Raw genomic sequence first — 27,002 nt, 5'->3', positions numbered from 1 at the left:
GCTCCTCTGGCTGACAGATGTCTGGATCGGAATAATTCGTCAAACACCGGCCTCAACGTGGTGATGTGACTAAGATGGCGCTGCCTGCCTGCTACTCGTCAAAGTGGCGGAATACTGTCGCTTTCCCTGATCATCACGTGTTCTGCAGTAATATCCCACCATGCTCATGGTAGTGAACATGAGGGTAAAGCGAAACCGCAGGTTTACTCTCTGAGGCATTTCCAACGACACAGCCTTACGGTTAAAGGTTTGTCGGGATAGACCTCAGCTTTTACTGGCAGGGACCACTTATCCAATCGCCTCCAGCTCCTGTCACTGCATTCACCTTTGTGGTTGGAGCACTGCTGAAGTCTGGGATTGGCCAGCTGTCCTTCGCTGCAGCTCAAACCTGGAGGAAGTTAGACAGGACAGAGTGAGAAACCCATTTCGAGAGGACCATAAAAACACATGCAGATACTTGTGCAGGTACACTTATTTTTATTTAAGCTACTAAGTGTAATAAGTGTTGGTAAGTACAAAATGTGTGATGAGCACAATGATTTCTAAGATGTGTTTCAACAAATATACCAGGACTCCAAACACAGGCAGCATGGAGACCAACGATGCCACATGTTGAGTTTTGTCTAGCACTGACTTTTGAACAAACCAGCTCATCAACCAGCTGGCTGCAGATACCACACAGTGCTGTCCCTGTAAACTTGTCTGTCAACAGTTTTTTGTCCCCCCCCCCCCCCCCATGTACATCCTAAATACTGTGTCTTCTTCCCCGTATCACATCTCTATCCATTAACAGTAGCCACCTGTTGGTTGGGTGGTGTCATGGCAAAAAAAAAAAAAAGATAAGTCAACACACACACAACCTCTGTACTTACATGATGTTGCTGCATCAATGCTGAAGGCCAGGACAGTGAGCGACCTGCAGGAGGCAGAGGCAGGATGAAGGTTACAGTGTGTTTCCAGGACCATCCTTATTATTTTCAGTTCTCAGTGCAGCATGCTAGTTCAGAGAGGCAGCTGTCACTCACACTTCAGAGCAGTTGAACATTTATAGCCAATCATCATAACACTTCATCAACAATAGATACAGTCTGCAAATCCAACTTACCCAGCTGGCACCAGGTCCTCTGCAGCACCTGGGGAACATGGACATAGGACAGTTTATATTCACTGCCAAAAAAAAAAACAAAACCTTAACTTGCCAAATTTAACAGCTGTCAGTTCCCATTAGTAACACTGCTGCAGAGTTAACAGCAGTGGGTTGCAAGAGAATGAATTGCTCTATGCACTGTATGCCCTCTATAGCCCACCTGCCAGGACCAGAGCGCATACTGTGCCAACAACCAACCGAGGTATACAGCCCTTTATCACTTAATGAAGTGTCATTTGTATAAGTTTTCTGGGTTTTGCTGTGTTTACATTGTTCTCCATACTTTTTTTTTTGCTTTGCGGACATGTTACTGGACTTAAACAGGTGCCTCTGATCATAAAGTAATATTATTAAAGTGGCACCACTCATCAGTCTTTAGATGGGATGTGTATTCAAAGGTCTAATTTCACATCGTACATCCATCAAATGTAAACAGGGGAGAGATATGAGAGATCATCCACATTTCCACAGGGGAACCATGTGCTGCTGCATGCATCATGTGCTCCAGTTTGCAAGGTTTATTTTGTTTCTTCACAAAAACTTCACTCTAAACTATTACCAGGAACACAAATACTAACCGTATGTCCCCGAGGGTCATCACAAACTGTAGGATGACTACTCCCCCATCACCTCTGGCAATAAGGTCATATCCTGCAAATCAGAATAAACAAAACAAATTGTAACTTTTGCAGATTAAAGGAGATGTATTTTGAAGGTATGGCGTGCATATCTAAACTGGCATACGGAAGGTGAATGTGCCAGGCCTCATTGTCACCGTTCAGCAACCAGCAGTGCAGAGATGAAAGCAAAACCTGACTTTCTATAGCCACTGCTGTCCTAGGATCAGTCCACCGCACAGGACAATCCTACAGACTAGTCTGCACTGTGGCTCTGTGGTGTTGGACACATTGATGCTGATATCGGGACATCAGAAACACCCCAGGTAACCTTATATTTTTGCAAACTGCAAACAACATTCTTTGAACATTTTTAAACGGTTATTTTTATGATCGTACAAGAGCAAGTTAACATAAATGTCTAAATTAAAATTGTGTCTTTATGAAATTGACAAGGCGTGTCTGATACCCTAAATCACAAAGGCTGGCATCTTGGGTTTAGAAAGAGTAACTAATATTTTTATACTGAATTTGAAATCTGCCTCTGTACAGAATGAAGCCAGTCCAGGCCTTGACAGAATATGTCTTGGCGTGAGCGCCATCTTCCGGCCAACTTTATTATTTAGATTATTTAATTTTTTCTTTCAGTCCATTTATAGGAACCAGAGAGAGAGACTGACAAACACATTATACACGCGAGTGAAATCCTTACTTTCCTCCTGTTGAGGCGCTTGCCCTCTTTAGATACCTAGCGAGCGTATCTTTTGCCGATTTCTACGGTTCATCCCAGCATTTCGGGAAAATGTAACGCACTAACGCTTTTAACACTGAGCTGTTTGAGACCTGGACGGAGAGGAACCGTGCAGGCCAGTAACGCTGCTGTCGCCATGAAGCACCGTGGTCAGGCACGAGAGCTTAAACGACCCGTTATAACTTTCTCCTGAAACTGTTAGCATTGAGCTAGCTAGCGGCTAGGTCACTATGCTACATGAAGACAACGTGGTCGTGGTGCGCTAAGTGTAACGGCGAAGCCGAATAAAACCATGTATGCCTATCCATAGTGGCTGTTTCATACTTATTATCTATGTTCTGTCTGTTGGAAGTCCGGTGAATAACAGATATTTACGTTTACCTGTAGCAGACGGACTCCTTCCTGCCCGAGAAGATTGCCGAGAGGTCTTGTGAGCGCGGCGCAAAATCATTTATAGGATGTGTTACGTCACTTGAAACCACTTTATGGCAACCACTTCTGCGTTTACGGCAATTCAGAAAGCTTGTATGTGAACATGTGTGAAAGCTTCTTTTCACTATGGTTTAGTGTCCTGTCCCTACCTACTCACATTACTGTTGAAGTTCCTATTTTAAATGGGTTTCTGAGAAGTGCTGGTAGAGGTTAGACAGATTTCTGTCTCACCACTTTATCAGGTTCCTTCAACTGCTCAAAGTAACATTCACACAGACAACCGGAGAACCAGTCCACTGCTCACTGCTGAGCTACGCACCTGAAGCCAGCCTGGACAACCCTGCTTTAGTCTTTAAATATGTGACTTGGATCAGATCAGAGATGATAAGAAAACAGGCAGCATTAATGCTACACAAGCTTTTTGAAAACACATTCCTAAACCTTCTTATGTGAACTACTGGATAATTTGACCTTTTCAGACCTTTAAAATTTAATTAAAACAACAAAGAAAATCCCTTTTCACCCATACACATGCAGCTGGTGATGTATGTGACACAAACTTGCTTCATTTTAAGGTTTGTAAGGTTGGGAAAACTTATTTTCAGTGAGGAAGGATCACATTTGAGCCCATTTTTTTTTGACTCTGTCATTTCATGTCTAATTTAATTATTCACTCTGAGATAAACAACATTTCAACTACTCAAGGGTATTTAAAATTCATACAACTGACACAATTAGGAAAATCACCGTTTCCATTTTAATTAAAACCTATTTGACTTGTTTTGGATAATGTCATACAAATGCTCTCAAGTACAAATTCAGAATGCCAACCCTCCACTAAAGAATGCTAACAAGTGGAAGATACAGAGATAAAAAAAACAAAAAACAAAAAACAAAACCTTCAAAGTACTACATCTTTCAAACACAAAACAAGGACAGATACTTGGCTCAAAGACATTTCGCATACATTCTTTCTCAGCACATAATTTAGAAAGTTTTGCCTTGACGATGCTTTGAGAATAAGCTGTTTAATGAATCCCCAAAGGTCTGCGCACACCAATGCTAAAATCAAATTAAATAAAAGTGAACAAAAAAAAAAAGGTTTAATTGAAAATTGGTTTCAACAGAAAGCTAATACAACATCATCTGGATCATTGATCATTAAGCCATTACACATCTGTCCAAAAGGTTTTTTCTTTTTTTTTTAAAAAAAAGTGTTTTAGGACATATACATATAAAAAAGAAACAAAAAAAAAAAAAAAAAAAACATAAGTGTATAGACAGCAGGTTTCGTTAATGTTTAAAAAGGTCCCTTCACACAGTTATTCCAGAATGAAAAGAGTTTTGCAGGAGCAGGTTGGTGCACAACTGACTAGTGGTGGAAGCACATTCAGATGACAACTTGAGTTCCTGCCGAGTCCTGGACTGTCACCACTCATCTAAATTATGAACACAATCATTTCTCAGCACATCAAAACTACACCGTATGAGTGAGTTCAGCTGTACAGTTCTGCAGTGACTCTGCATGTGCTTCATATTCAGAATCCTTCAAGGGTTACTCCATACTGTCTGGGTCTGCCTGGGCCATGTAGGCGTCCAGTTCAGCATCCAAGTGACCTTTGGTCTTTGACATGTAGGCGTCCAGCTGGTTGTCCAGTTGTTCACGGGTCACAGAGGGTCGGCCAACGCCTCGGCCCCGTCCGCGGCCGCGACCACCTCGACCAGCAAAACCACCACGCCCACGCAGTCCACCACGCCCTGTGCACAAACAACAATGGTGACTGGACAGCACTGAATCAGCAGTTAACAACTCAGTGGCTTGGAGTTAGCCCACTTTTTTTACTTACTATAATTAAGAGATAAAGAGAAAATAAAACACTGCCAGCCTCTGACCTCTGGCTACTCCTCCTCTTGCTGCTCCTCGGGACAGAGGCCCCCCTCGGCCGGCAGCTCCTCCGCGGTGGCGGCCTCCTCTACGCATCGCCAGACGGCCAGCAGAGCCACGACCTCGCATGGGGGCACCTGTAGGCACTCGCTTCCCTGTGAGACACAAAGTCATATCATCACAAGGTGCAAACCCAGGAAAAAGTCTAAACAAGAAGATACAGCCATGAGAGAGGAGCCCTAGGGAGCAGGAGCACACAGCTGGATGTGTGTTTTGTGGATATACTACACCTCTCAGGGACAGAGCTCCCCTCATTACTCCTCCTCTGGCTCGTCCTCTGAGGCTTCCCCTGGCCATCCCCCGCAGTCCTCCTCTGCCTCCAGGAGCTCCTCCACGCATCAGTGCCCCGACAGGCCGACCCAGCCTGGCCTGGATGTTGCTCTTTCCCAGGCGCTGCTTCAGGCTCTGATGAAGTTATTCATGGTAGTAGTTAGGAATAAAAATTAACTCATCCATATGAAGTGGGCTATACCAAGAAAAAGTCACGCTGCAGTTGATGGTGAAAGGCGTTAGCCTTAAGCCTGCGTACAGGCTACCAGTGGCCCTGCATGAAACGCAATGCAGTCTCATCCAATAAGATGCTGCGTTGGCCAATTGTACGCATACGAAAGATAATTTTGTAATATGAGTGCTGTGTATACCTCATGATCGTAACGACCAAATAGCTGCTGAAGCAATAGCTTTCCAGAGTGGCAAATTCCTGTCTTTCCTGTAGCCTTTAAACACACAAATCTGTTTCTCCAAATCTTTGTCTCACTGCTACATTAACCAACACGGCCATGTAATGGCACATGTAATGCCTCGTTTTAGCCGTAGTATAAAGTTAAGCTATAATTTCATCATGTTAGCACACCAAACTTCACTGCCAGGAGAAACCTATTTGTATTTGACAAATGTCAGTCCTATATTGACAAATCTAAATCCTATAGGGGACTACCTGTTAACATCAATGTACTATTCAGTACTCCTCAATCTGTGAAAGCAGTGGTATAAAATATGGCACTGAGTTACATGATTTTAAGCATTTTACTTCCCATAATGTCTGTCACATGTCTCCAACTTTATGGAAATGCTAAACTAAATCGCTTGTAACTCAGGATTGGTCTTGACCAACTTTCAGAAAAATATCTTGCCTTTTGCTCCTAGATGTTTAACTATGTTCAGCACTTTGTGGTGCTGCATGGTGGGTTTATAGACGCCATTTTACTGCTTCCTGCTGAGGACTAATGGGAGCGACTGTGAACATTCAAATCTGTGGGTTATAAAACAACAACAACAAGCTAAAAGAGGCTAAGGGATGGACACTAGCAGAATGTAATACTGGCACTATGATCCGTTTTTCTTTCTGACTTCAGAAGACTTCACGTATCACAAAATGTCCACTGTGTCTCAGCCTGTCTGACCTCTGGCCTCACCTGCTTGTGATTCAGAGCAGCTTGCACTGAAGGTCGGTTCTCCATCTGCTGGGCCAGCCGGCGATTGCGGGCACTGGCCAAATGCTGCTGTTGCATGGTGGCTCGAATGCTTACCGCAGTGGGCTGCTTGTTCTTCAGCATGTTAGTGAAGCTTTAGGGGTGGGAGGGAAAAAGAGGGAGGAAGTAAAAGAAGGGGACAGGGGATATACAGAGGAGGAGGAGGAGGAAGCAGGGTTCCACATCAAGTCATTTCTCATGTTACGGATGTGGCCACACAGACTCTGGGTGGCTCTTTTGGCATTTAAGACTTATGTTCCACTTGTTGGCACTCTCTTTCTCTCTCTCAATGAAATGACATTCCAGAATTATTCATACTTGAATTGAGCATGTGTTTTCAAACAAGCACAAGAAGACAGGCAAACTAAGATAAAGAAAAGAAACTGCAGAGAGAAGGTGAAGGACAGAAGCAGAGAGAAGGTGCCAGAAGAGGAGCACAATTTGCCACTTACAGGCCTCCAGCTGACTGGCCGGGGGGTGTCGTCATACTGCAGCAGCAGAGGCCCCGGACACGAGAAGTGCTTGGCCACCCAGCCACTTACAGCATGGACCGTGACTTATGGTTAAACCACGGAGACTCCGATCAGGGAAGGAGAGATGGGAGGGGGAACGGGAGCTCTTAGTCACGTCCAAGCTAGGACTGAGTACCCAGTGTCTTATAGAGTTGGAGCAGAGAGGAGAAAGACAATGATAGAGCTGGAGGATAAAGGAGCATGTGCTTCACTTGCACTGGTTTGAGAGAGAAAAGTTTGAGAGAGGCAGAAAGGATTAAGAGGTGCCCCGTCTCCCTGGTGTAGCTTAAGCTTTCCTCTCCCCTTTAAAGGCGTATACGTGAAGTATACTTCGCTGTGTAATTAACAGGGAGCAGGAGTGCCAAGCCTTTTGTAGGACAGTGGTCTGGCCCAGCATAGGCTTACCAAGGCTTACCAAGTATGACCACTACCCTCTCCCCTTGTCTACATGTGCACACTGCTCACACAAGATATTTGGCTCAGGAAAGTCCCTTCTGCTCCATGTTACAATCACATTTAACTCTGCTGGTACATCAGCAAAAGTTGACAGCAAAGTTGAGTGAGCAGTGCACACACTGAGGACAGTCAGAATAGCATCCATGTCGGGTCCAGTCCCAACAGTAGCCTTTCCGTAGAGAGCACTAGAACCTTCACAAGCCAAGGCTGGCCCTTGCATCTGGTGTCTAACTGTTGACAGGGTGCGTGGCGCCTCACCGCTCATTTAGAGACACTTTGGTGGTGCTTTTCAGGACAACTTTTTGGGAGGAGGCTGCACTCATTTTGACAGACTTCGCTTTCAGTCTCCTGGAAAAAGATGGGATAAAAAATAAAGCAAGATGAACTAGCAGTCATAAGAAGGTAAGGTTAGCAAGAGAAAATATTTTTAGCTTATTAACTTTATAGTTCTGAATCAGGATCTGCAGATTTTAGGTCATGTAGCTCATTATAATGTGTAAAGTAAGAATACTACATGTTACTGCGTCAGGTATATATTTAATCAACATTCCCTATCTTCTGATTCCAGATATTTCAGTTCAGTTATTTAAATGGCGGAAGATATGTAATAAGCAAAGGACTGATTAACAATAAAAATATTCTCACACATGCTGTAAGATATAGTTTATGGTTAACATGCCAATCTGTTTTATATTATATTTTGAATTAAACTTGGGTTTTATTCATCGGGAATTACATTAACCAGCTTCAGCCAAGCAAAGGTACTAGCTAACAAGTAATGTGGGCCTAATCTTAAGATGGTGGGCTCTGTGCAGTAGCCAATAATAAGACCGTTTGGTAGGTATGGAGAGGCGTTCAACAGCTGCCTGGCCACATAACAAACACAGACAAACATGTGCAGCGGAGTCTGGACAGACAAACACAGGTGTTTCGCTCTCATGTACCACGGAGCGGCGAGGACAGGCAGATTTGATTCCCAGCCACCGCCTGGTTCATTTACACTTTAATTTGGTCCTCTGTAGGTGGGGCCGTGTTAAGATAACGAGCAAAGGGGCTCACAAACACATGATTCAATCTGCCAGGAAGATAATCGTCACGGAGAAATGGTGATAGCTCCATTTAGTGAAATAACTTCAAGTCAACTACACACCTTTTCCAATTAGTGTCCTCATTCTTGATCTCAACAAACCGGCTAACAAAAACAAGTCAGCTGGGTCAGCGACTATAAATAAGGCCTGTATCTGTGGTCCAAATCAACTCTCGTTGCAAATATTTGTATTTACTAGTGGAAGAAGTTCTACTAGAACTACAAAGTCTAATATATATATAAATATATATATATATTTTTTTTTTTACTTACAGTGAATGTTCCGTCGGTCGAGAGAAAAGCCTTACAGTCGGCTGGGGTTAGCTTTAGCAGCTGTAGGACCTGCACAGTGAGGCAGTGCACGGTATCTCGTGTTATTTTGATTGGACAGAAACTGTAATGTTCTAGCTTCCTAAGAGACTAGACGTAGTCACAATAAAGGTAAATGCTAGAGACAGAGTTTGACGACGCGTCTCCCTAAAATGGTGCTGCCTGCCGTCCGCCCTGACGATCCTCGGGAAGAAAATGGAGAGCACCTTATGACGCCACCGTCACCGTGACGTAGCTTCCTGTTTTGGGGGCCGGCGACGGTTCAGTAAAATGGCCGCGGCGGCTGTAGTTGAGACTTCTTCAGGTAAAGATGCTATCGCGGAGGGGTTGCTCGATCTTCTTAAGCCTGCCATCCAGCAGCTCGACCTGCACGTACACTCAGTCAGGTAAAGCCATAATGGCCGTCATTTCATCCTCGCCTGAATCACACTGCCCAGCTGTGCTAGCTAACTGCCCTTTAGGACTGTCTCGTGACTCTTGCTGGTAATAGTTACTAATGTAACAGATGTACTAGCTATGATTTAATGATGATTTTAATATCAGATATCCAAAATAAAAACCCATTCCAGATTTCCATAATGTATATCTGAATATCCAGAATAACATTATGACTAGTAAAAATGTCATTAGGATATCCACAGTTCGTTTTATGACTAGAGGTAATGCAGTTTTGGACGCCGTTTTAATATAAAAAGGGCTCATTGACTATCCACAGTTATATTTTAGAATTCCATAATAGCATTTATCCTGGTCAAAATCATATCCTCATTAGACAGAACAGCAATTACAGACATTCACAGTCTTACTAGTGGAGACTGTTACTTTTTATTGATTGGACTAGAGAAATACGTTACACATTTGTGAAGGTTAATTCTACTATAAATCATCAGTGCAAGCTGTAATCTGACTATCAGGGCCTCATTATAAAAAAAAGCCATTAACTCTGATAGATACTATATTCCATATTTAAGATAAAATGAAAACAATTATACTTTAACCATCTAACTTGAACTAGGTACATGTTTTCTTGATAACATGTGAAGGCATATACTGATGATTTCACTGTGTGGACATGTTTCAACATGTGTATCAGTACACATTCCCTATATAGCTTTCTAACATGCACTCATAAATTACATGTATGAACACACATCCAGCTTTTTATGTGAAGATACACTGCAGTTTGAGAGAGCCGTTTAGCCATACCACTTATTCCTCCGTATACCAGAAGTTTTATCAGAATATTTCGCTGATTTTAAATATCCAGGACCGTACTAGCGAGACAATTCCTGTTCTCAAGTGCCCTCTAAGTGAATATACTGAAAACATGTTTATCCAGATATATCACACTTCATTCATCGTGTTCTATCATCTGTCCTTCCTCTTGGAATAATGTGTCTGTTTTATTCTTTGCAGAGAAAGCCAGGTAGAATTAAGAGAACATATAGACAGCCTGGCCACAGGTAATTCGCTGTATAATGTCTGTGAAATCCCTGACACAGGTGTTTTGTTAACCTTTTTTTCATTTGTCTTTACTGTAAAAATATTAGCTTTTTAAAAATACACGTCTGAAGAACATTAAATAACGTGCTTCGCTAACCAGTGGATTTGTCCTGTGTGTCTTGCACATCTTTTTGCAGAGTTATGCAGGATAAACGAACATCAGAAGGTGGCTCTAGACCTTGATCCTTATGTAAAGAAGCTGCTCAATGCAAGACGCCGAGTAGTGCTGGTAAACAACATACTGCAGAATGCTCAGGTCAGTGGTCAGCTTTACTATCTGCACTAATACTTTGACAATGATTAAATAATATGAAAGGTGCCGCTTGTAGTGACAAACCTACAGAGAATTGTCACCACTCTGCAGTTTCCCTCAGTTCTACATAGCTTTTTTTTTTTTCTTCAACTTGGATGTTTTCCTGGTCCAGCTCAGCAGCAAACAGCACACAGACTCGGTCAGTGGAGTCCAGCTGGTGAACATAGTGGAGCGTTTAGCATCTAAAGAGCCAGATAAGTTTCCCAGGAGTTGGTGGATAACCCCTAATGCCACTATACTGCTACAGTTACAGCTAGAGTTACTAGAATCACCAGCACAATTACCAACTGCTCAAGTTTAAAAACAGAAAATGGCACAAAAAACAAACAGTAAAACAATATACAAACGATAACATAACCTAAATATCTTCTCAGGAACGTTTGAGGCGACTTAACCATAATGTGGCCAAAGAGACAGCACGAAGAAAGACCATGCTGGAGGCTTCAGGAGTGTTCACGTCCCGCTCTCCCAGTAAACCCTGACCCTCCTCCTGCTCTGCACAGCAAATACTGTGAACTGTCTTGTCCAGGAGGGACACATCAATACATGAAACTGTAATATGAGGAGGTCAAGTCTTCCTTGACATTTACTTAGCTGCTTGTCTAATCACATGTCGATGTCCTGCACTGCTTTGTCTGATGTTATTTTAAAAAATCCAGGTTCTCTGCTTAGCATTAGGCAAATAGGTTATTGTCTAATCCTCTGGTAAAATGCAACAGAGTCAGCTTTACAGCATCAGCAGCATATACATAATATATATTAAACAAATGTAGCCATTAAAAGGTCATGACCATCCACATGTATTTTAGTTATAGTCTTCTGATCAAGTGAAGGGGGTGTTACTGAGCTCTCCTTGTGTTTCCAGACTTTGTTTATGGGTGCCACTGTATTCTCTATGAAGCTCTGCTCACATAAATGTGTTGTAGCAAATCAACGCAAACCACATTATGAAACCGGTTGCAAAGTAGATGATAAAAATGAAACGTGTTGTGTAGTGTCTCCATGATTATACAAACATAATGCCTGTGATTTTTGTATGGTATTGAATGGAGGTTTATAAAGGTACATTCATGTCAAGTTCTCATTTTTTGGGCCTGTTCATAAACTGTTTTCTAAATTGCTCATATGTCAACATGCTGGTGTTGTACTGAATGTGAAACTTGGATGATTTACCCGTTTAATGCTCCTTACAAGTATCAGGGTCCGGAGGGTGGCGCTAGAGGAAAGGCCGTAGGATCATTAAAATTGGAGCAGGAATGTGTGCTCAGCAAATTTCATGGAAATCTGACTGATAACTCTTCTATCATCTATTGAATTCAGTTTTTGAGTTTTAGGGAAAACAGACAAACGTTGAGTCGAAGCTAAAACCATCTGTTTATTTCCAGGAGTTAGCTTAAAAGTATTGCTTCATTTAGACCCGAGTGAATGACATATTCATTGTTCATTTGTTTTTGGACAGTAAACTGATCACAGCCAAGCAAAGGATGAGAAACTGTGAACTCGTGGATAGGACACTGCTTCAGTGGTGCTTTTCTTTTCTGTCATCTCTGACCAGAAAAGAGCAGTGTTACTCAAACAACAGTTGCAGTTCGACTGTGTGTGTGTGTGTAAGCGTGTGTGGGTAGGGGAGGGGGGGCGCTAATCTCAGCGGCGCCACCTTAAAAAAACAGTCTCGCGGACCTGTCAATCTAGACGAACCAGACAGACCCTGGCTCGCGGCCCTGCTGTGAGAACCGCACCGTGATTGGCCAACAGTGCTAGTCCCTGTGAGACCTGACCGCCTATTGGCTGCAGCCTGTCGAGACGCTGACACGCACGACGTCTACCCTCTATTGTTATTGTGGCGTGCGCGTGAGGAAAAGGCAGGATGCACGAGGAGACAGTGGGGCCGTTATAAGGATAAAACAACAGAGAAACACTAAACTCGCGCACTACAGCATATGAGAATTAAACAGTAGCTTCTTCTAGCTACATGCCTGTGTATTGGAATTCTCCGGAAAAATAAGCGGCGTGAGCACAGAGCCACACACAGGTCTGCTACAAAGGGCTATAAACACAAACAGCAGCTCTGGTCGGCACGGACGACACGCAGAGAGCTGTCGGAGAGCTCCGAGGTCGTTCTGTCCAAGTTCTTCTCTCCACTCCGGCTCATGTGTAAGTACCAGCCATTTATTTCTGTCTTTTCTTTTCTCCCGGTTTCGGTAGTACCACGACCAGACCGAATCACCGAGAAACCGAGAGTATGAGGGGGGGGGGGGGGGGGGAAGTCAGACAGATTAGCTTGCTAAATTGTTGCTTTTATCCGCAATAAACGCTCTTCTGCTGTCTCACTCTTTTACTGTCACTGTCCACACGGGCCGATGTCGTTCTCTGGATCCTGCCTCGTCGCTCTTATCTCCTTCTAGTCGTTCAACTTCAGTCAGTCAGACAGATTAGAAATGTGTTTATTTATTATATCAGCTGGTGCTTGGCCATGCTGAGACAGCAGACTCCGTGACGCATGTTTAACCGATATGGGATGTCAGTGAAGTAAATGTATGGCCTGGAAAGTGCTCAGGTTGTATTAGGCGGACAGGTAACAGAACATCGTTCCTGTGTTTTCCTGCCAAATCACACTGTAGGAAGTTTGCATTTGAAAGTCTAGGTATCACATTGATGTGAGAGGTCTGGGCCTGTATGATTAACACGATTGTGAAGAGGAGACGTGGACGCAAGGGACGTGTGGAGATTCGCATCCATCAAGAGTTGAACCGAGGGCATCTGGCTTAACGGTCAGTGCTGCTGAAGAAGCCTCTCGTATGAGAGGTGAAACGTCTTCAGGATCTACAACTAAGTCCAATTTCCCTCGATTCAACTCTTCATGGATATGAAGCAAGTTAACCTCTGACTGGCAGCATATAGGCTGCTCTCTGAGAGGCAGAATTCCATAATGAATGTATGTTTGACTGTAATTGCCCAAGATGTACAGCAGCTAAGTACATGCATTAACTGTTTTTTTTTTACTGTGTTTTGAAGAAGGCCTACTTGCCTTTGTCAAAATCTAAAACTCAAATAACTGTTGAATTTGCACCCACTAACTCCTGGTCTCCCTGATCTACCAACAGGGACTGATTCAGAGCTGGGTCATCACGATGCCAATGAACTTTCTGGTCACTCATTGGCTGACCAACTTAATACCAGGTAAGGAAGACAGCAAATATGTATGAGGGCGATGCCAAGTGTTTTTGGCTCTCATTGACTTTAATATCTTATATGACCGAAACTGATAGCACTGAAGTGGTGCTTATACCAGTACGCCTTTTACACCACTAGAGTGAGTGTTGGTCTGAATGGGTGACTGAACAGTAGCTGTCGTATCCACAGCTCTGCTCCCAGCCAGGTTTGAACATGGGTGTTGACAGTGTTTGGTTGTGGTGTGAAACTGTGAACATCTGTAATAACTATGTATAACAAGAGAATTATTATATAACTGATACTGACGTGTTGGCCCCTCATCAGCTCACATCAAGTGACAGTCAAACTGATGTAAAGGAGTGGGAAGCAGAAATTGTCATATGTTGCCAGATAGATAAATGGATGGATGGACATACGTGAACAGATGAGACAATAGTCTCACCCCATGCCATGATCTTCCTCAGCAGATGGAGATGTCCATTTTTTCAATCCTTTGAGCATTTTATCTCATCTGTGCTTGCGTAAAAACCTGAGAGTAAAAGTGAATGTGACTTTTCATTGTCGTCTTCAAATTGGCAGAGAATATGCAATCTGAATGTGAAAATGACATTGGAAAGTGGACTTTTAAATTTGAATGTGTCCTGGGTAGAATGTAACACCTGATTCTGGTGTTACATCTCCAGTCACACATGCAGTATGTATCATACAGGCGCACCAGGTTGGAGTTGCAGGTTGCATGTCCCTTGTTTGGGTGTGTTTGTAGGACATATCTCTCTCCCTGTTGCACTGAGAACACATGTTAACAGAGGGCGATTGTGTATTTCACTGGATTTCAAATTATCTTTGAAATATTTAAATTGTGTTAAAAATGATCATTACTATCATTGTTCATCAAAATCGGATTATGCTGGCTAACACAATCAAATAGTGGACAGAGTGTTTTGGTTTGCCATCATCGAACTTCAACAGTGAACTGTAAAACCACTACAGACTGCAACTAAACTTTTCTTTCTTTTGTTAAGACATCTAAGTGCATTTACCTCAGTAATAACATATCAAAACCATCTCCATCTCCACCTGCTCAGCTGGACCTGCTCCCTCCATCTGTCTGTGCACCTTACTCCCGACCAGTTGAGGTGCAATATTGTTGATATTTTGCACATATTGGATTTCTCTTATAATATCCCTTCATCCCCTCACATTTGTCTCCCATGAATGTGTTTATTACCCCCTAATGTATTAATAATTATATATGTGGTAAAGCTTGTAATGTCACAGTTCTGTTAATAATAAGTTGAGTTTTGTCGTAACTGTTTCTCTCAGCTGAAGTTGAACCGAACGTAGCCAAAGTTTGGTAGTAGAGATCACTTTGTTATCATTTCCTTTCTGAGCCTAGAGATCTTCTAGAAACCTCACCTCTGGACTCTTCCTGTGAATTCTCCTTCACTCTCAGTGAGTGAGTGAGTGCTGTGCTGCTGAATCAGGCACTGAATACACGCAGGCTGCGGGTGCAAACCTAATCAAAACCACCATTTTCTAAGTAAATTAGGCCCTTATTTCAGCTGCCGTGCTCTCTGACACCTTTTGAATGTGCCATGTACAATGTACAGCGCCACCAGCTGGATGATTTGTGTCATTTTTTTTTGTGTGAGCAAAATCGTTTTAATTTTTTTGAGGTTTGGAATGTAAAAAGTCTAGAAATTTTGATTTATTGAAAAATAGGCTATGCCCTCTTTAATCAATCATAAACCAAATTTTATGCACTGACTGAGTCATGACCCTAGATTGTGGAAACCAAATTTTGCACAAATCCAAATAGCAGGTTATGAGATTTAAACCTTTTCCATATGTGACGCCTACTACGGGTGAAGTAAGATGCATTTTAATACATAAGCTTAGTGATACAGCATGGCATTCCCAGCTGTCCTATCTTCCTCCTTTTCCTCCTTTCACCCAGCCCGGCCATCAGCAGGAGGGTCCCTCATCTGAGCCAGGTTCTGCTCAAGGTTTCTTCCTGTTCAAAGGGAAAGTTTTTTCTTGCCACTGTCGCCTTAAGTGCTTGCTCTGGGGTCAGACTCTGGGTCTCTGTAAAGCGCTTTGAGACAATTTTGATTGTGGAAGGCGCTATATAAATAAAATTGAATTGAATTGAGATCTTATGAACATATGCTTCAGTTTTCAGGTTGATATTTTAATGCTTTCATGAATCATCATGAATTTTGATGAAAAAAAAGTGATTGGCCTGTAAAACTGAAACTGATGTTTCAAAGTTCCTTTAATACCTAGGTTTTAGCAGATCCAACTCACACCCTAGGAGGAATTCAAAGAAGTTTCACAAATTTCGCACTTTTGTGAAAATAAATTAGTCGGAAATGGGCATGGCATTCAGCTACTTTCAGGCAATGCATGCATGTAAGGTTATTCAATGTGCCATTTGCAATGCAATTACCTTTATTATAGCCCCATCTGTTGGTGGACATATGTCACTTTTGGTGTCTGACAGGTGTGCACCATTCTATACTGCCCCTGAAAGTTTCACTTACCTGAATTTGACTTACTTCGGTACCACTTTTACCAATGGAAGAATAGAAAAATGCAAGCTTGGACCCCTACAAAACCAAATACACTGCCCATAAAGTTGGAATAATTCTGTTTTCAGACACATTCCTCTTTTTATTTATATTTATGCACACTAGTAATCACATTGGAGGAGATGGATCAATAAAGTTTTGAGAAGATATACACTTAATCTATCACATTGTCACAATCATTTCATGAGAAGAGATAAAATATATTTTATTCCAACTTTATGGGCAACAGTGTACATAGCCCTGCAGGCCCGTGTCTCATATTGAGAGCTCCACAGAGAGTGGAAAACATTCCACCAAAGTTGGAATGTTTCTGAGGGGGTATTACAGTGTGGTAGTCAAGAAAGAGTTGTTAACTTAGTCTGGGATAAACCCTGAACTTTGGATAGAGGGAACCTTTTGCGACTGACCCCAAAATTCAGGGTAAGCGATCCGACAGTCACGATGGTCCTTGAAAAAGAAGTTTTTGGATAATTTTTTAACTTTGTGTGAAAGCGCCACCTAGTGGTCAATATGCACAAAATATATAGAGTATAAAATCTCTTTAAATAACTTGTGATTTTGTTACCATAGCTGCCACCCCCCCCCTCCCAGCCCCATTTTGGGTCAGCTTTTCCAGAAGCCAGCAATCCCACCACAGTTTCCTCTGAAGTTGCAATCTTTAGTACTAACAGGGCTAATACAGTCATAACCATGATGCCATTTAACGTTTTGCTTTTGGATTTGTTTTAGAAAATGAGACTTTTTATTATTATTCCATCATTTTTAATTGTAACTCGTTATACACACTTCAACATAGAAACTCCATTCAAACTCTATCTTCAGCTCAGCAAGGACATTGTTGGATGTATTTATTTAGTTTATATATTTCCAAAATTTCCAAAATACTGAACCTTTTTAGACATTTTTTCCCATTAAGGTGAATGGACAGCATGTTCACGGTTGACAGTTAACTTCTCATGCATTTGTAACCCATTCTGCTGTTCAGAAAGCCTTTGAACCTTAGTTATAATGGCTGTGAATGAGCGAAACCTTCAGACACACTCATCCTCATCCTCGACCTCATCCTCGACCTGCCTCTGCCTACTCATTCATACATTCACCTAGAGACTTTATTCAGACTTTAAAATGTTCACGGACAATGGGACCCTCACTCAGCAATTCAGCTCTTTTATGGCCTTCATCCTTTTTTATTTTTTACACAATCACAGTTCAAGTTTTGTGAACTTCCCTGACCTTTCCAGATTTTTTACATTGGATTGTTCACAGCTAGCGTGGGCGACCTGACAGACAGCGTGGGGAGAAGCAGTTCAGTTCAAAAATTTCTCCTCAACTTTTCTCACTCTTTTCACAAATTTCACTCCTCACACATGACTTTTGCCAGAACATTTGTCATTTGACAAATTTGTCTTCTTTCACACAATGTAACTATCTACGAAAACAGACGAGTGCACATTTTGCTCCATGAGCGCCTGAGTGAGGAGCACCAGTCCGACAGCGCCATTGACTTCAGTGATATAAATAATATACACAAAATACATAATATAAAAGATTAAGTAAGAATTCTTTGAGTGATGAGCCAGAGTTTGAGAGGTATCTCTTAGCCTTATCCAGTCTAAGAGATACCGTCACCGTGGCAACCATTAATCGCAGCTGCGCACACACACCTGAGTACTCTGTGTACTTCAGCTCGTGTACTTAGGTTTGCACCCTTTACAGATATAGTTATAAATGATGTGTTCCTTAAGCGATTAAGCATTAAGAGGCTTCTGCTTGTGTCCTCTGGCAGCAGCATCATGTCGGTGAACCCTCCAAGCAGCAATGACGCCTGCCTCAGCATCGTCCACAGCCTCATGTGCCACCGGCAGGGTGGAGAGAACGAGGGCTTCGCCAAGCGGGCCATTGAGAGCCTGGTCAAGAAGCTGAAGGAGAAGAAGGACGAGCTGGACTCACTCATCACTGCCATTACCACCAACGGTGTCCATCCCAGCAAGTGTGTCACCATCCAGAGGACGCTAGATGGACGACTGCAGGTCAGTCCTCCTCTCATAGGAAGGCCTATTATTTTCTTATTGTTTTCTTCTTATTTATTTATTTACTGTTCATAATATATCCAGCAGGGGGCAGCATTCTATGTACATGTATCATCTCTTTAGTTCCTCCACTGTTAAGCTGATGGTTATGATCGCTGTGCCAGCTCACACAATTGGACACCTTCCTCCTGTCCTGAATACTTCTTCCACTGCTTGTCCAGACACCCCATCTCCCTCCCCCTCACAGCAGTAATCGGTGTGGTCTCTGACAGAGTTTAAAAGTGTGTTAATGTGTTCGCTTCATAAAAATACTAAAACTAAAAAGAAAAACGGCTAACGTATTATGCCGCAAGGGAGCAGTGGCTCACTTTTCCCCTCTGCTTGTTGTAGCACGGGGGAAACTGCTGGCTGTGTTAGACTGTGCCCACCTGAGTCTGTCAGTGTGCAGGTTATTTTTCTAATTAGCAGCTGATGTTTGTGATTGTGGTATTCTGTGTCAGTTACGGCGGGTTCAGCACCACGGATAGTACCTCATCCCCACTGACCGTCCTCCCTGCAGGCTAACTCTGGATTTATGCTGTTTACCCTGTGGGTGCCGTGACACCTGGAGTTGTAAAGTCTTGCCTGTGAATATTATAAACAAGCTGTGCACTGTTCTGATAGGCCTTTAAACTCACGGCCCAACCCCCAGCTGATTTATGTGTGTGAGTGTGGGTGTGAGCACAAGACGATGCCATGGATTTTTTTTTTTTTTTTTTTTTTTTTTTTTACAGATTTCTTTTCAGAATCTGTTAATCAGTCAAGTATAGTAACGGGGACTGTGCATGTGTTACCTCAGAAAAAGGTGTTCAGTGACTCTCATGGACTGACGGGGGTGAGCTGAAGGACCGGCAGTGTGTTGTTGCTGTTCTATATGCTTGTCCTTGTGTCCTATTTTTTGTTATTGTCAAAAAATGAGAGCTTGTTAAGTCAACAGTAAGCACAGTTTACTCTTTTATAGTCTCATTTATAGTCCAGCTTTTTATCCAGTAAATGACTGTTGACTGCTCTTCTTCTTCTTGGCTCCACCTATTGCAGTCTGCAGAAATATAAGGAAATGTTGGTTTGGCCTCAGGCAAACATTTTGTCATTCAGACAGCTTCTTAGAGATCACAGAAATATCCACTGCTGGATGAGTGGTAGAATAAATATGGTTCTGGTTGGTGGTAAGATTTACGTAGGGAATTGTTGGTGCTGCTGAACCGCAGAGCGACAAACGGAGGCACAATTCAGTTCTGGACACACACACGTGGAGTTAGGATGTAGTGAGCGTGACGGCGGTTGTAACGATGCTGTGCTTTTCTCCTCAGGTGGCGGGGAGGAAAGGGTTTCCTCATGTGATTTACGCACGTCTGTGGCGTTGGCCTGACCTCCACAAGAATGAACTCAAGCATGTCAAGTTCTGCCAGTACGCCTTCGACCTGAAGTACGACAATGTGTGCGTCAACCCCTACCATTATGAGAGGGTGGTGTCTCCAGGCATCGGTAGGTCAGCTTCATACTTCCCAGGTTTCACGTGTCTGTGCTAATTTTTTTTTTTTTTTTATCATTGACAAATATTAGCAAGTGTAGTTCAACAGACTCTGGTCTGGTTTTCACTTAATGTTCTCTCTGTCTTCTCTGGCAGTTGGTCTCAGCCTTCAAAACACAGGTGAGTTACAGCAACACATCATGGCTCCATGCAGGTTCAGGTTTATTGTCTTTTTTTTTTTTTTTTTTTGATGACCTTGGTTAAACATTTCTGACCTAACCTCCTGCCTCCTGCCCGCAGCACCAGGTGGCCTCATCAAAGAGGAATACATCCATGACTGTATACAGATGGATCTCCCACCTGGCATGCCTCTGTCTGACCACCAAGCTGCGTTGAAACTGCCTCCTCCTGACCATTATGGCCAGCCCCTGCCTCCTCAACTGTCCTCTGAGCCACATGGACCCCCACCTGTCAGCAGATACACCAACCTGCCTGTCTCACCAAAAGGTCCGCTCCTCGGACTGACTGACAAAAAAACAAAAATAACGAGCTGAAAACTTCTGTCTCCTCTGATGTTGTTTCCACTGTTGTCCTTCCAGTGTCCGGCTCTGGCTCCATGCTGCCGCTGCAGGGTGGCCACAGTGACGGCCATCTCCAAGCTGCATCTCCACAGGCTCAAGTCATGACCCCGGCACCACGACCTCCGACCCCAACCCAACCCCCACCTCAACAGCAGGCTGCCCAGCAACCCTCGCAGCCCCCCCATTCACAACAACCCTCCTTACCTCCTTCTCACTCACATGGACAGAACGGATACAGCAGCAATAAACACTCTCAGAGCCAGACTGTCTTTCACAGTGAGTTCGCACATACTGTATGTAACATACATACGTGGATAAATTCTAATTGCTTAATCATTTAGACAGATAGACATTATCCCTCAATAATATACGGAGTGACTAAGAAAAACTGTAAATTGTTGTACTGTACTCTGACGAACACATTCTTTACTTTGCTGTGATCCAGCAGTGTGGACAGGCAACAACACAGCCACCTACACTCCCATAGGACCCCAGCAGAATGGCCGTGGTCACCAACAACCTCCCCTCCATCATCCAAACCACCACTGTAAGATATGCTTTAAGACTTGCATCTCTTCCAAACTAATGATATAACAGTTCCACATATTCACTGTAATTTGTCAAGATTTCTGGACAAATATATTCTCACTGAGACTAAGCGTTATTGAATCTAATTAGCCAATCAGAGTCCATTGTCCACTTCTGCCCAGATACTGTGGAGTCACCGGTTGCTACGGTGACTGGGTGCCTTGGACCAGAATATAAATACTCAAACTGCTCTGGATCCTCAGCAGACAACAGCATATAAACCGAAACTTGTCCTTAAAAAAATGTCCTCATAGCTTGAAAAGTACAAGTCATATCAACCACAGCTGTCACAGTTGAAAAACTCCCACCGTTCTATACTTCCCCTGAAAACTTCACTTACATGAATTTTACAGCGTGTGCTTCAGTACCACTTTTACCTACGGAAGAATAAAAAGAAAAAAAAACAAACAAAAAAAACTGGACTTGCAGACCCCGGGGGTCCAAGCACCCCCCCCCCCGAGCACTGTGTGGACCCAGCTGCCTGGTCAAGGCAATGCAAGTCCAGAGACAAATGTGGTGTGTAAGTTAGCTGATGAGGGACATAGGAACAGGTACGTAGGTGGGCGTGGGGGAACATGATACTGTCCTGCGGTAATGTTTTACACTGAAGTACTAGTGCAAAGATGGGAAAATGGATTTATAAACTTATCCTATGCATGCACGTGTCCACCACCCACAAATTATATATCCTGCTTCAGACTAATCTACACATCCCTTTTGCTTTTCAGGGTCTCAGCATCAGGGCTCAGCCTCTTTCCCTCCTTCTGTGTCCAATCATCCAGGTCAGAGATCATTGTATATGTATAACAAGACATTGAATGTTAATGTTGTTACTGATTGAAGGATTACAGCTACAGTTTTCATTGCAGGACCAGAGTTTTGGTGCTCTATCTCCTACTTTGAAATGGACGTTCAGGTGGGTGAGATGTTCAAGGTGCCCTCCAGCTGCCCTGTAGTGACCGTGGATGGTTACGTTGACCCGTCGGGAGGCGATCGCTTCTGCCTCGGCCAGCTGAGTAACGTCCACCGCACGGATGCCAGCGAGAGAGCCAGGTGAGTGGACGGGGATAGACACTCCTCTGCTGTGTCTCTGCAATGGATTTAATGCCAGTGAAAATAGGATTGCCTTGAACATGACCTGCACCACCTTTTCAGACTACACCTCTACACTCTATGCATCTCTTTTCCAAAAAAAAAAAACAGTGGCCAATAAGATGGTTTTTTTTTTCTTTTAACTTAACCCTAACCCCAGGTTACACATTGGTAAAGGCGTGCAGCTGGAGTGTCGTGGCGAGGGCGACGTGTGGATGCGCTGCATGAGCGACCACGCCGTGTTTGTACAGAGCTACTACCTCGACAGAGAGGCGGGCCGAGCACCGGGTGATGCCGTGCACAAGATCTACCCTGGAGCCTATATCAAGGTCTGAATGCATCTCACACACCACTCTCATATCATTACAGTTTAACACAATAAGAACAAGATACAATGAATGATACTCTGCCCTTCACCGTTGCCTGTTCCAGATGTTGTAATGCAAGCTGCTTTGTGTGTTGGCCAGGTGTTTGACCTGCGACAGTGCCATAGACAGATGCAGCAGCAGGCAGCGACTGCTCAGGCTGCGGCTGCTGCACAGGCGGCTGCCGTGGCGGGAAATATTCCCGGTCCAGGGAGCGTCGGAGGAATCGCACCTGCAGTTAGTAAGTGTCGAGACTTCTCTCCATATACAAAGTCCTGTCTTTGTCCCTTCACTTGTTCTGTATCACTTTGATTCTGTCACTCACAGGTCACTAAACCACATGACTCCTGAACATTCACAGCATTTAAACCTGAAAAGCAATAGCCAGAGATTCCCCAGATAGTTTTTGGCCCCAGATTTTGCCTCTCAGGCTACAAAACAAGCGGCCCTACCTCCTTGGTTGAGTTTGCTGCAGCTGAAAACAGCTTGCGAGGAAGCCTGCAGAACACGACTCAGGGCTAAATATCTGTTTTTATTTACAGATAATTCTCCTAAAAAAATCACTGATTATCAGTCAAAGACAGCTCTTTGTAGTAAAGATATGTATGTATATATATAATGAGACAGGTCTGTTAGAAAAGTGGGTGTCACGTGTGATTTCAGGTTTGTCCGCGGCGGCGGGGATCGGCGTGGACGACCTCAGGCGACTATGTATCCTGCGACTCAGCTTCGTTAAGGGCTGGGGGCCCGACTACCCCCGGCAGAGCATCAAGCACACCCCCTGCTGGGTGGAGGTCCACCTGCACCGCGCTCTGCAGCTTCTGGATGAGGTGTTGCACACTATGCCGCTGGCAGACCCAGGGCCTGCTAACTGAAGACCAAGATCCATGTTTCAAATTCCAACCTGTTGTATCTGAATGTGCGCACACAGACGCATGTTTGGATATTCCTGCTTCAGGCCAAATATGCTATCTAATTGAAACACAAAGTAAATCAATGACCAACAACACATTATGCTTGTAACAATCAGTGCACACAGCACTCATGCTGTCTCACAGACACACACACACACCACACACACACACACACAGAAACCAAAAGGTCTGTAGCCACACAGACATAAAAGTGCTGATGTCTTTGGGATTTTTTTCTAATGCTTTACTCTCTACAATCTCAAGTCAAACACAAAGGGAGTTGGATCTCTGAAGGTCAAAGATTTTGAGTTTGTGTCTCTGTCCTAAAAAAAAACAAAACATTTGTATGCACTGTAGAAATCCAGGGATGTGTTTCAGAAATCCACCCCCCCCCCCCCCCCCCCCCCCCCTATATGCATTTTGGATTTCTTGTTCTGCACAGTCACTCATGGAACACACACACACACACACATACACACATACACACACACACACACACTTACAAATGGTGTTATCCGAGAGTCAACACCACTCCAGACAGATAACTGCATACCTCTAAAAAAAAAAAAAAAAAAAAAAAGAAAGATTCAGCCTGAATCTAGACAGTGTTATGTGATGTAGAAGCATGGATTTAAGGAAGCCAATGTTAAGTCATCTCTGTGCTTGTATCGCTCTCTTCACTGTATGTTTGATCTCCACTCAAACTGTTAGCCCTCTTATTACGCTCAGCTCCTCAAAACTAATATTATTTTTGTACCAAAAGTCTAAAAAGCCAAAAACATTTAGCTTTAAAGTAGTGTTGTTGTTCTCTGTAAACAGTGCTACCCTGTATGTAACCAAATGGTGGGTGGGAAATCACCAAAGCCAGATTACCTCATAACTACAGTGCAAAGTCACAGTTTTTAGTTTTCCACCTAAACCGCACACACTTTGTTCATCAGTGACAGGTCTGAGGTCAGGTCTGTGGTCAGGTCTGTGCTCAGGTCTGTGCTCAGGGCTGTGGTCAGGTCTGTGGTCTGTGGTCATGTGTACTGGCAGTACTGGATTTCAGAATTGCTCTTCTTGTAACGTGCGGTGTCCACAGACAGCGTTGGCAGACCGAACATCAGACTCCAGCCAGTGCCGTGTGTCACCAGTGCCTTTCTGTTTTTCTGGTCTGACCTGTTAAGGATGCCGTCTCTTCTAGACGTGTAACTAGCGGTTGATTTGATCTCTCTCTCAGTAGGTCCGTGTGTTTGGCCCAGGACAGGAGAGCAGGACTGAAAACAGCTGCCAACTTTTAAACAGAGATCCTGATACGTTGCTATTAAGAGGACTCCTTGTTTCCTCTTATGAGAGAGCTCCACACAAATTGACTTCAATTAGACGAGATGAAATAAAAACTGAAATATGTTTCACGTGGTGATTATTTAATGTACGCTTAATGTGGATATGAAGATGCAGGTTGTGGAGTCTGGACTTCTCTTGAGAACTTGATCTCAGATACAAGGCTGAGTCTACCATGTAGACCGAGATCTGCTCTCCTGTGGCGAACCGCACTTGACTAAACATAAGGGTCCACACTTTAATCAGTGTTGAAAGGTCAAACCTTTAGGCAAAATCCAAACTCTAGCTATACTGGGATATACGTGGTCTGTCGATGTAGATCCAAAGATGGAGAAAGAACTGGGTGCGATGAGATGTGTGTCGTTTGACTCTTGTCAGGAAACTGGGAAAAAAAAAACAAAAAAACGTGTATCATCTGATTCAGCTGCTTCACAAGGATCAGCCATTAACATATGCATTTTTTTTTGGTGATTTGTGCCTTTTGTTGTCAATAGTAGATGCACCAACACTGGATTGTAAGACAAGACTCGGGTTTGTCTTTCTACACATGAAGATCGATGTTGCACATTGTGATTTTGGTTTTCAGCTGTTCCCGAAATCTTTTGATGATATTCTGTGGTTCCCCCTCAGGTATCCGTGTAGCTCATCAAGCTGGTTTCTAGAGATAGCGTTCCTATGACCTGAGTAGTATTGTTTATGGCCTTAGTCCTTTGTGAGTGTAAAATATGAATGCATATGCTTGGCACTATCTTAATCTTAGCATGGACAATTCAAATAGATGTCACATTTATCGGTTCGCCTCTGCCCATATTCAGGGAAGTGTTCGATAGGCTTTTCTCAGATGATGAGCAAAATTCATCATCATCATCAACAGATTATCCTGATCTCTCTACAATCAAATCAATGTTGATCACCTCACATCGCATCACCTCCATGATGTGTCCAGAAATGCTTTGCAGTCGGTTTCCTACATGTGTTGCTGAGCTGGCAGTTTTTAATAAGGCTGTTTGAAGTGATGGAGCTGGTACCCCTCAGCTCTTAGCAGGACCGCTTGTCAGGGTTTTTGTCTTGGAGCTGCAGTCTCCGTCTCGTTTGGTCACTGAGGTCACTCTTTATTGAGGGTCCCTCATTTTCGAATCGTTTCCAAGGACGTTTCCTAGAAAGAAGCCGTTTTATGTTATACTAATTAAAGGGAAAGTAGGAAAGGCTTTATTTAAACCCAAATATATGTCCTTTATTCACTGACGGTTGGACACTTTATTCTCCATGTCGGTTGGGTACCACATAGTTGACAGTTTTTTCCAGATTGTAAATCAGTAAAAAAAAAAAAAAAAACGGCTGACTTGCTAAAGAAAGCGCCCCAGGTTTTAAACAGGCCTCCAAGCGACAAGCGTCTTCTCCGCAAAGACAGAGGACACTTCTCCTTATACAAGTGTCTTTTATGTTTGCCATTATTAACACACTTCATGTATGTGATGGAGATGGTGGACAGTAAAATTCTTAGACAAACAAAACCTGCTCACAGACCGGTGTGTTTGGCCCATGTCTTAAAAATGTTCAAAAGACATTTGACAAAGAAATCACAGTTAGTAATGATCACAACAATTAAGAGCTCTGTTCATTACCTGTCTTACCCTCAGAGTGTTGCACTGTGGGTAGGGCGTAGAGTCATGTCACTTGAGTTCTGATGGAGGGTGCAGTTACATAGAAAGCGTTGTTTCTCTCGTGTGTTTTGATTTGCTTGGGAGAAAATGAATGTTAAAAACAGAATACACGGACGTGCAACTGCTTTACAGAAAACAGAAATGGAATTAGAATTTTTCAAAAACAGGTTGGGATTCAATATTCCAATATTTAATTTAATTTAATATCTGCAGGACAAAATGTGAAACATTTCTGGATAAAATCTGGATCCCATCTCATACCAACAACATCATCCCTTTGACAAAAACATCAAACAGGTTTATTCCGACACTTAAAACAATATTGAAAATGTGTAGTAAAGAATTGAATTTGGCTGCATTTAGCATATGGTTATGTTTCTTTTGTAGTTATTTTATTGTAAAGATGTGCTGCTCTTGTAATGTTGACTGGATATTAAAGTAAAATCGACAAATGCTATTGTCCCGTGTATGCAGACTCTTTTGATTTTGTTAGAGAACACGGTCAAACGGCCTTCACGTGTCTAACATGAACCTTTAGGAACAGCAGAGGTGATGGGAGGACTCTCAGTTGTCCAGCTACAACACAATGATTCATTTTTAAA

At 43.1% G+C, this 27,002-nt stretch overlaps 3 protein-coding genes and 2 non-coding genes across 7 annotated transcripts; 2 read left to right on the top strand and 3 right to left on the bottom strand.

The window, feature by feature from the left end:
• Positions 1-135: 135 nt before the first annotated feature.
• On the bottom strand, positions 136-269 carry LOC121192537. Its single transcript, XR_005895213.1, has one exon. It is a non-coding gene; the product is annotated as a small nucleolar RNA SNORA18 (small nucleolar RNA).
• Positions 270-559: 290 nt separating this feature from the next.
• LOC121192531 lies at positions 560-686 on the bottom strand. The gene has a single exon (XR_005895207.1). It is a non-coding gene; the product is annotated as a small nucleolar RNA SNORA8 (small nucleolar RNA).
• Positions 687-3,690: 3,004 nt separating this feature from the next.
• On the bottom strand, positions 3,691-8,949 carry chtopa (chromatin target of PRMT1a). The gene is made up of 6 exons (XM_041053684.1): positions 8,693-8,949; positions 7,591-7,680; positions 6,308-6,458; positions 5,123-5,297; positions 4,841-4,987; positions 3,691-4,705 (listed from the first exon to the last, which is right to left on the bottom strand). The coding sequence occupies exons 2-6, from the start codon at positions 7,653-7,655 to the stop codon at positions 4,503-4,505; spliced, it is 741 nt and encodes a 246-aa protein (XP_040909618.1). The 5' UTR covers positions 7,656-7,680; positions 8,693-8,949; the 3' UTR covers positions 3,691-4,502.
• A 54-nt stretch (positions 8,950-9,003) lies between these two features.
• snapin (SNAP associated protein) lies at positions 9,004-11,686 on the top strand. The gene is made up of 4 exons (XM_041053686.1): positions 9,004-9,135; positions 10,166-10,212; positions 10,390-10,508; positions 10,940-11,686. Exons 1-4 carry the CDS (start codon positions 9,020-9,022, stop codon positions 11,045-11,047), a joined length of 390 nt encoding a protein of 129 aa, XP_040909620.1. The 5' UTR covers positions 9,004-9,019; the 3' UTR covers positions 11,048-11,686.
• Positions 11,687-12,420: 734 nt separating this feature from the next.
• On the top strand, positions 12,421-26,137 carry smad10a (SMAD family member 10a). 3 transcript variants are annotated; one of them, XM_041053681.1, is made up of 13 exons: positions 12,421-12,719; positions 13,670-13,745; positions 18,120-18,360; positions 19,710-19,884; positions 20,027-20,050; positions 20,171-20,377; positions 20,470-20,727; positions 20,897-20,998; positions 21,768-21,821; positions 21,909-22,092; positions 22,292-22,460; positions 22,599-22,737; positions 23,160-26,137. In XM_041053681.1, exons 1-13 carry the CDS (start codon positions 12,716-12,718, stop codon positions 23,369-23,371), a joined length of 1,845 nt encoding a protein of 614 aa, XP_040909615.1. In that variant the 5' UTR covers positions 12,421-12,715; the 3' UTR covers positions 23,372-26,137. The 3 variants fall into 3 exon arrangements, with proteins under 3 accessions (XP_040909615.1, XP_040909616.1, XP_040909614.1); XM_041053682.1 differs by having other exon boundaries at positions 18,117-18,360; positions 20,900-20,998; XM_041053680.1 differs by having other exon boundaries at positions 18,117-18,360.
• Positions 26,138-27,002: the final 865 nt, after the last annotated feature.

Source organism: Toxotes jaculatrix, chromosome 13, assembly GCF_017976425.1.
Source record: "Toxotes jaculatrix isolate fToxJac2 chromosome 13, fToxJac2.pri, whole genome shotgun sequence".
NCBI classification, from domain to species: Eukaryota; Metazoa; Chordata; class Actinopteri; family Toxotidae; genus Toxotes; species Toxotes jaculatrix.
This window is presented reverse-complemented; position numbering and strand designations above follow the sequence as displayed.

Bases quoted from the DNA above. Each gene is read 5' to 3' on its own strand.
- snapin (XM_041053686.1), top strand. From the start codon at position 9,020: ATGGCCGCGGCGGCTGTAGTTGAGACTTCTTCAGGTAAAGATGCTATC. The intron at 9,136-10,165 runs GTAAAGCCATAA...TATTCTTTGCAG, and splicing joins CTGCACGTACACTCAGTCAG to AGAAAGCCAGGTAGAATTAA. The intron at 10,509-10,939 runs GTCAGTGGTCAG...ATATCTTCTCAG, and splicing joins ACATACTGCAGAATGCTCAG to GAACGTTTGAGGCGACTTAA.
- smad10a (XM_041053680.1), top strand. The intron at 20,728-20,896 runs GTGAGTTCGCAC...GCTGTGATCCAG, and splicing joins GAGCCAGACTGTCTTTCACA to CAGTGTGGACAGGCAACAAC. The intron at 21,822-21,908 runs GTCAGAGATCAT...TTTTCATTGCAG, and splicing joins TTCTGTGTCCAATCATCCAG to GACCAGAGTTTTGGTGCTCT.
- chtopa (XM_041053684.1), bottom strand. From the start codon at position 7,655: ATGAGTGCAGCCTCCTCCCAAAAAGTTGTCCTGAAAAGCACCACCAAA. The intron at 6,459-7,590 runs GTGAGGCGCCAC...CCACCCCTAAAG, and splicing joins AAAGTGTCTCTAAATGAGCG to CTTCACTAACATGCTGAAGA. The intron at 4,988-5,122 runs GTGTAGTATATC...TGTGTCTCACAG, and splicing joins GGGAGCTCTGTCCCTGAGAG to GGAAGCGAGTGCCTACAGGT.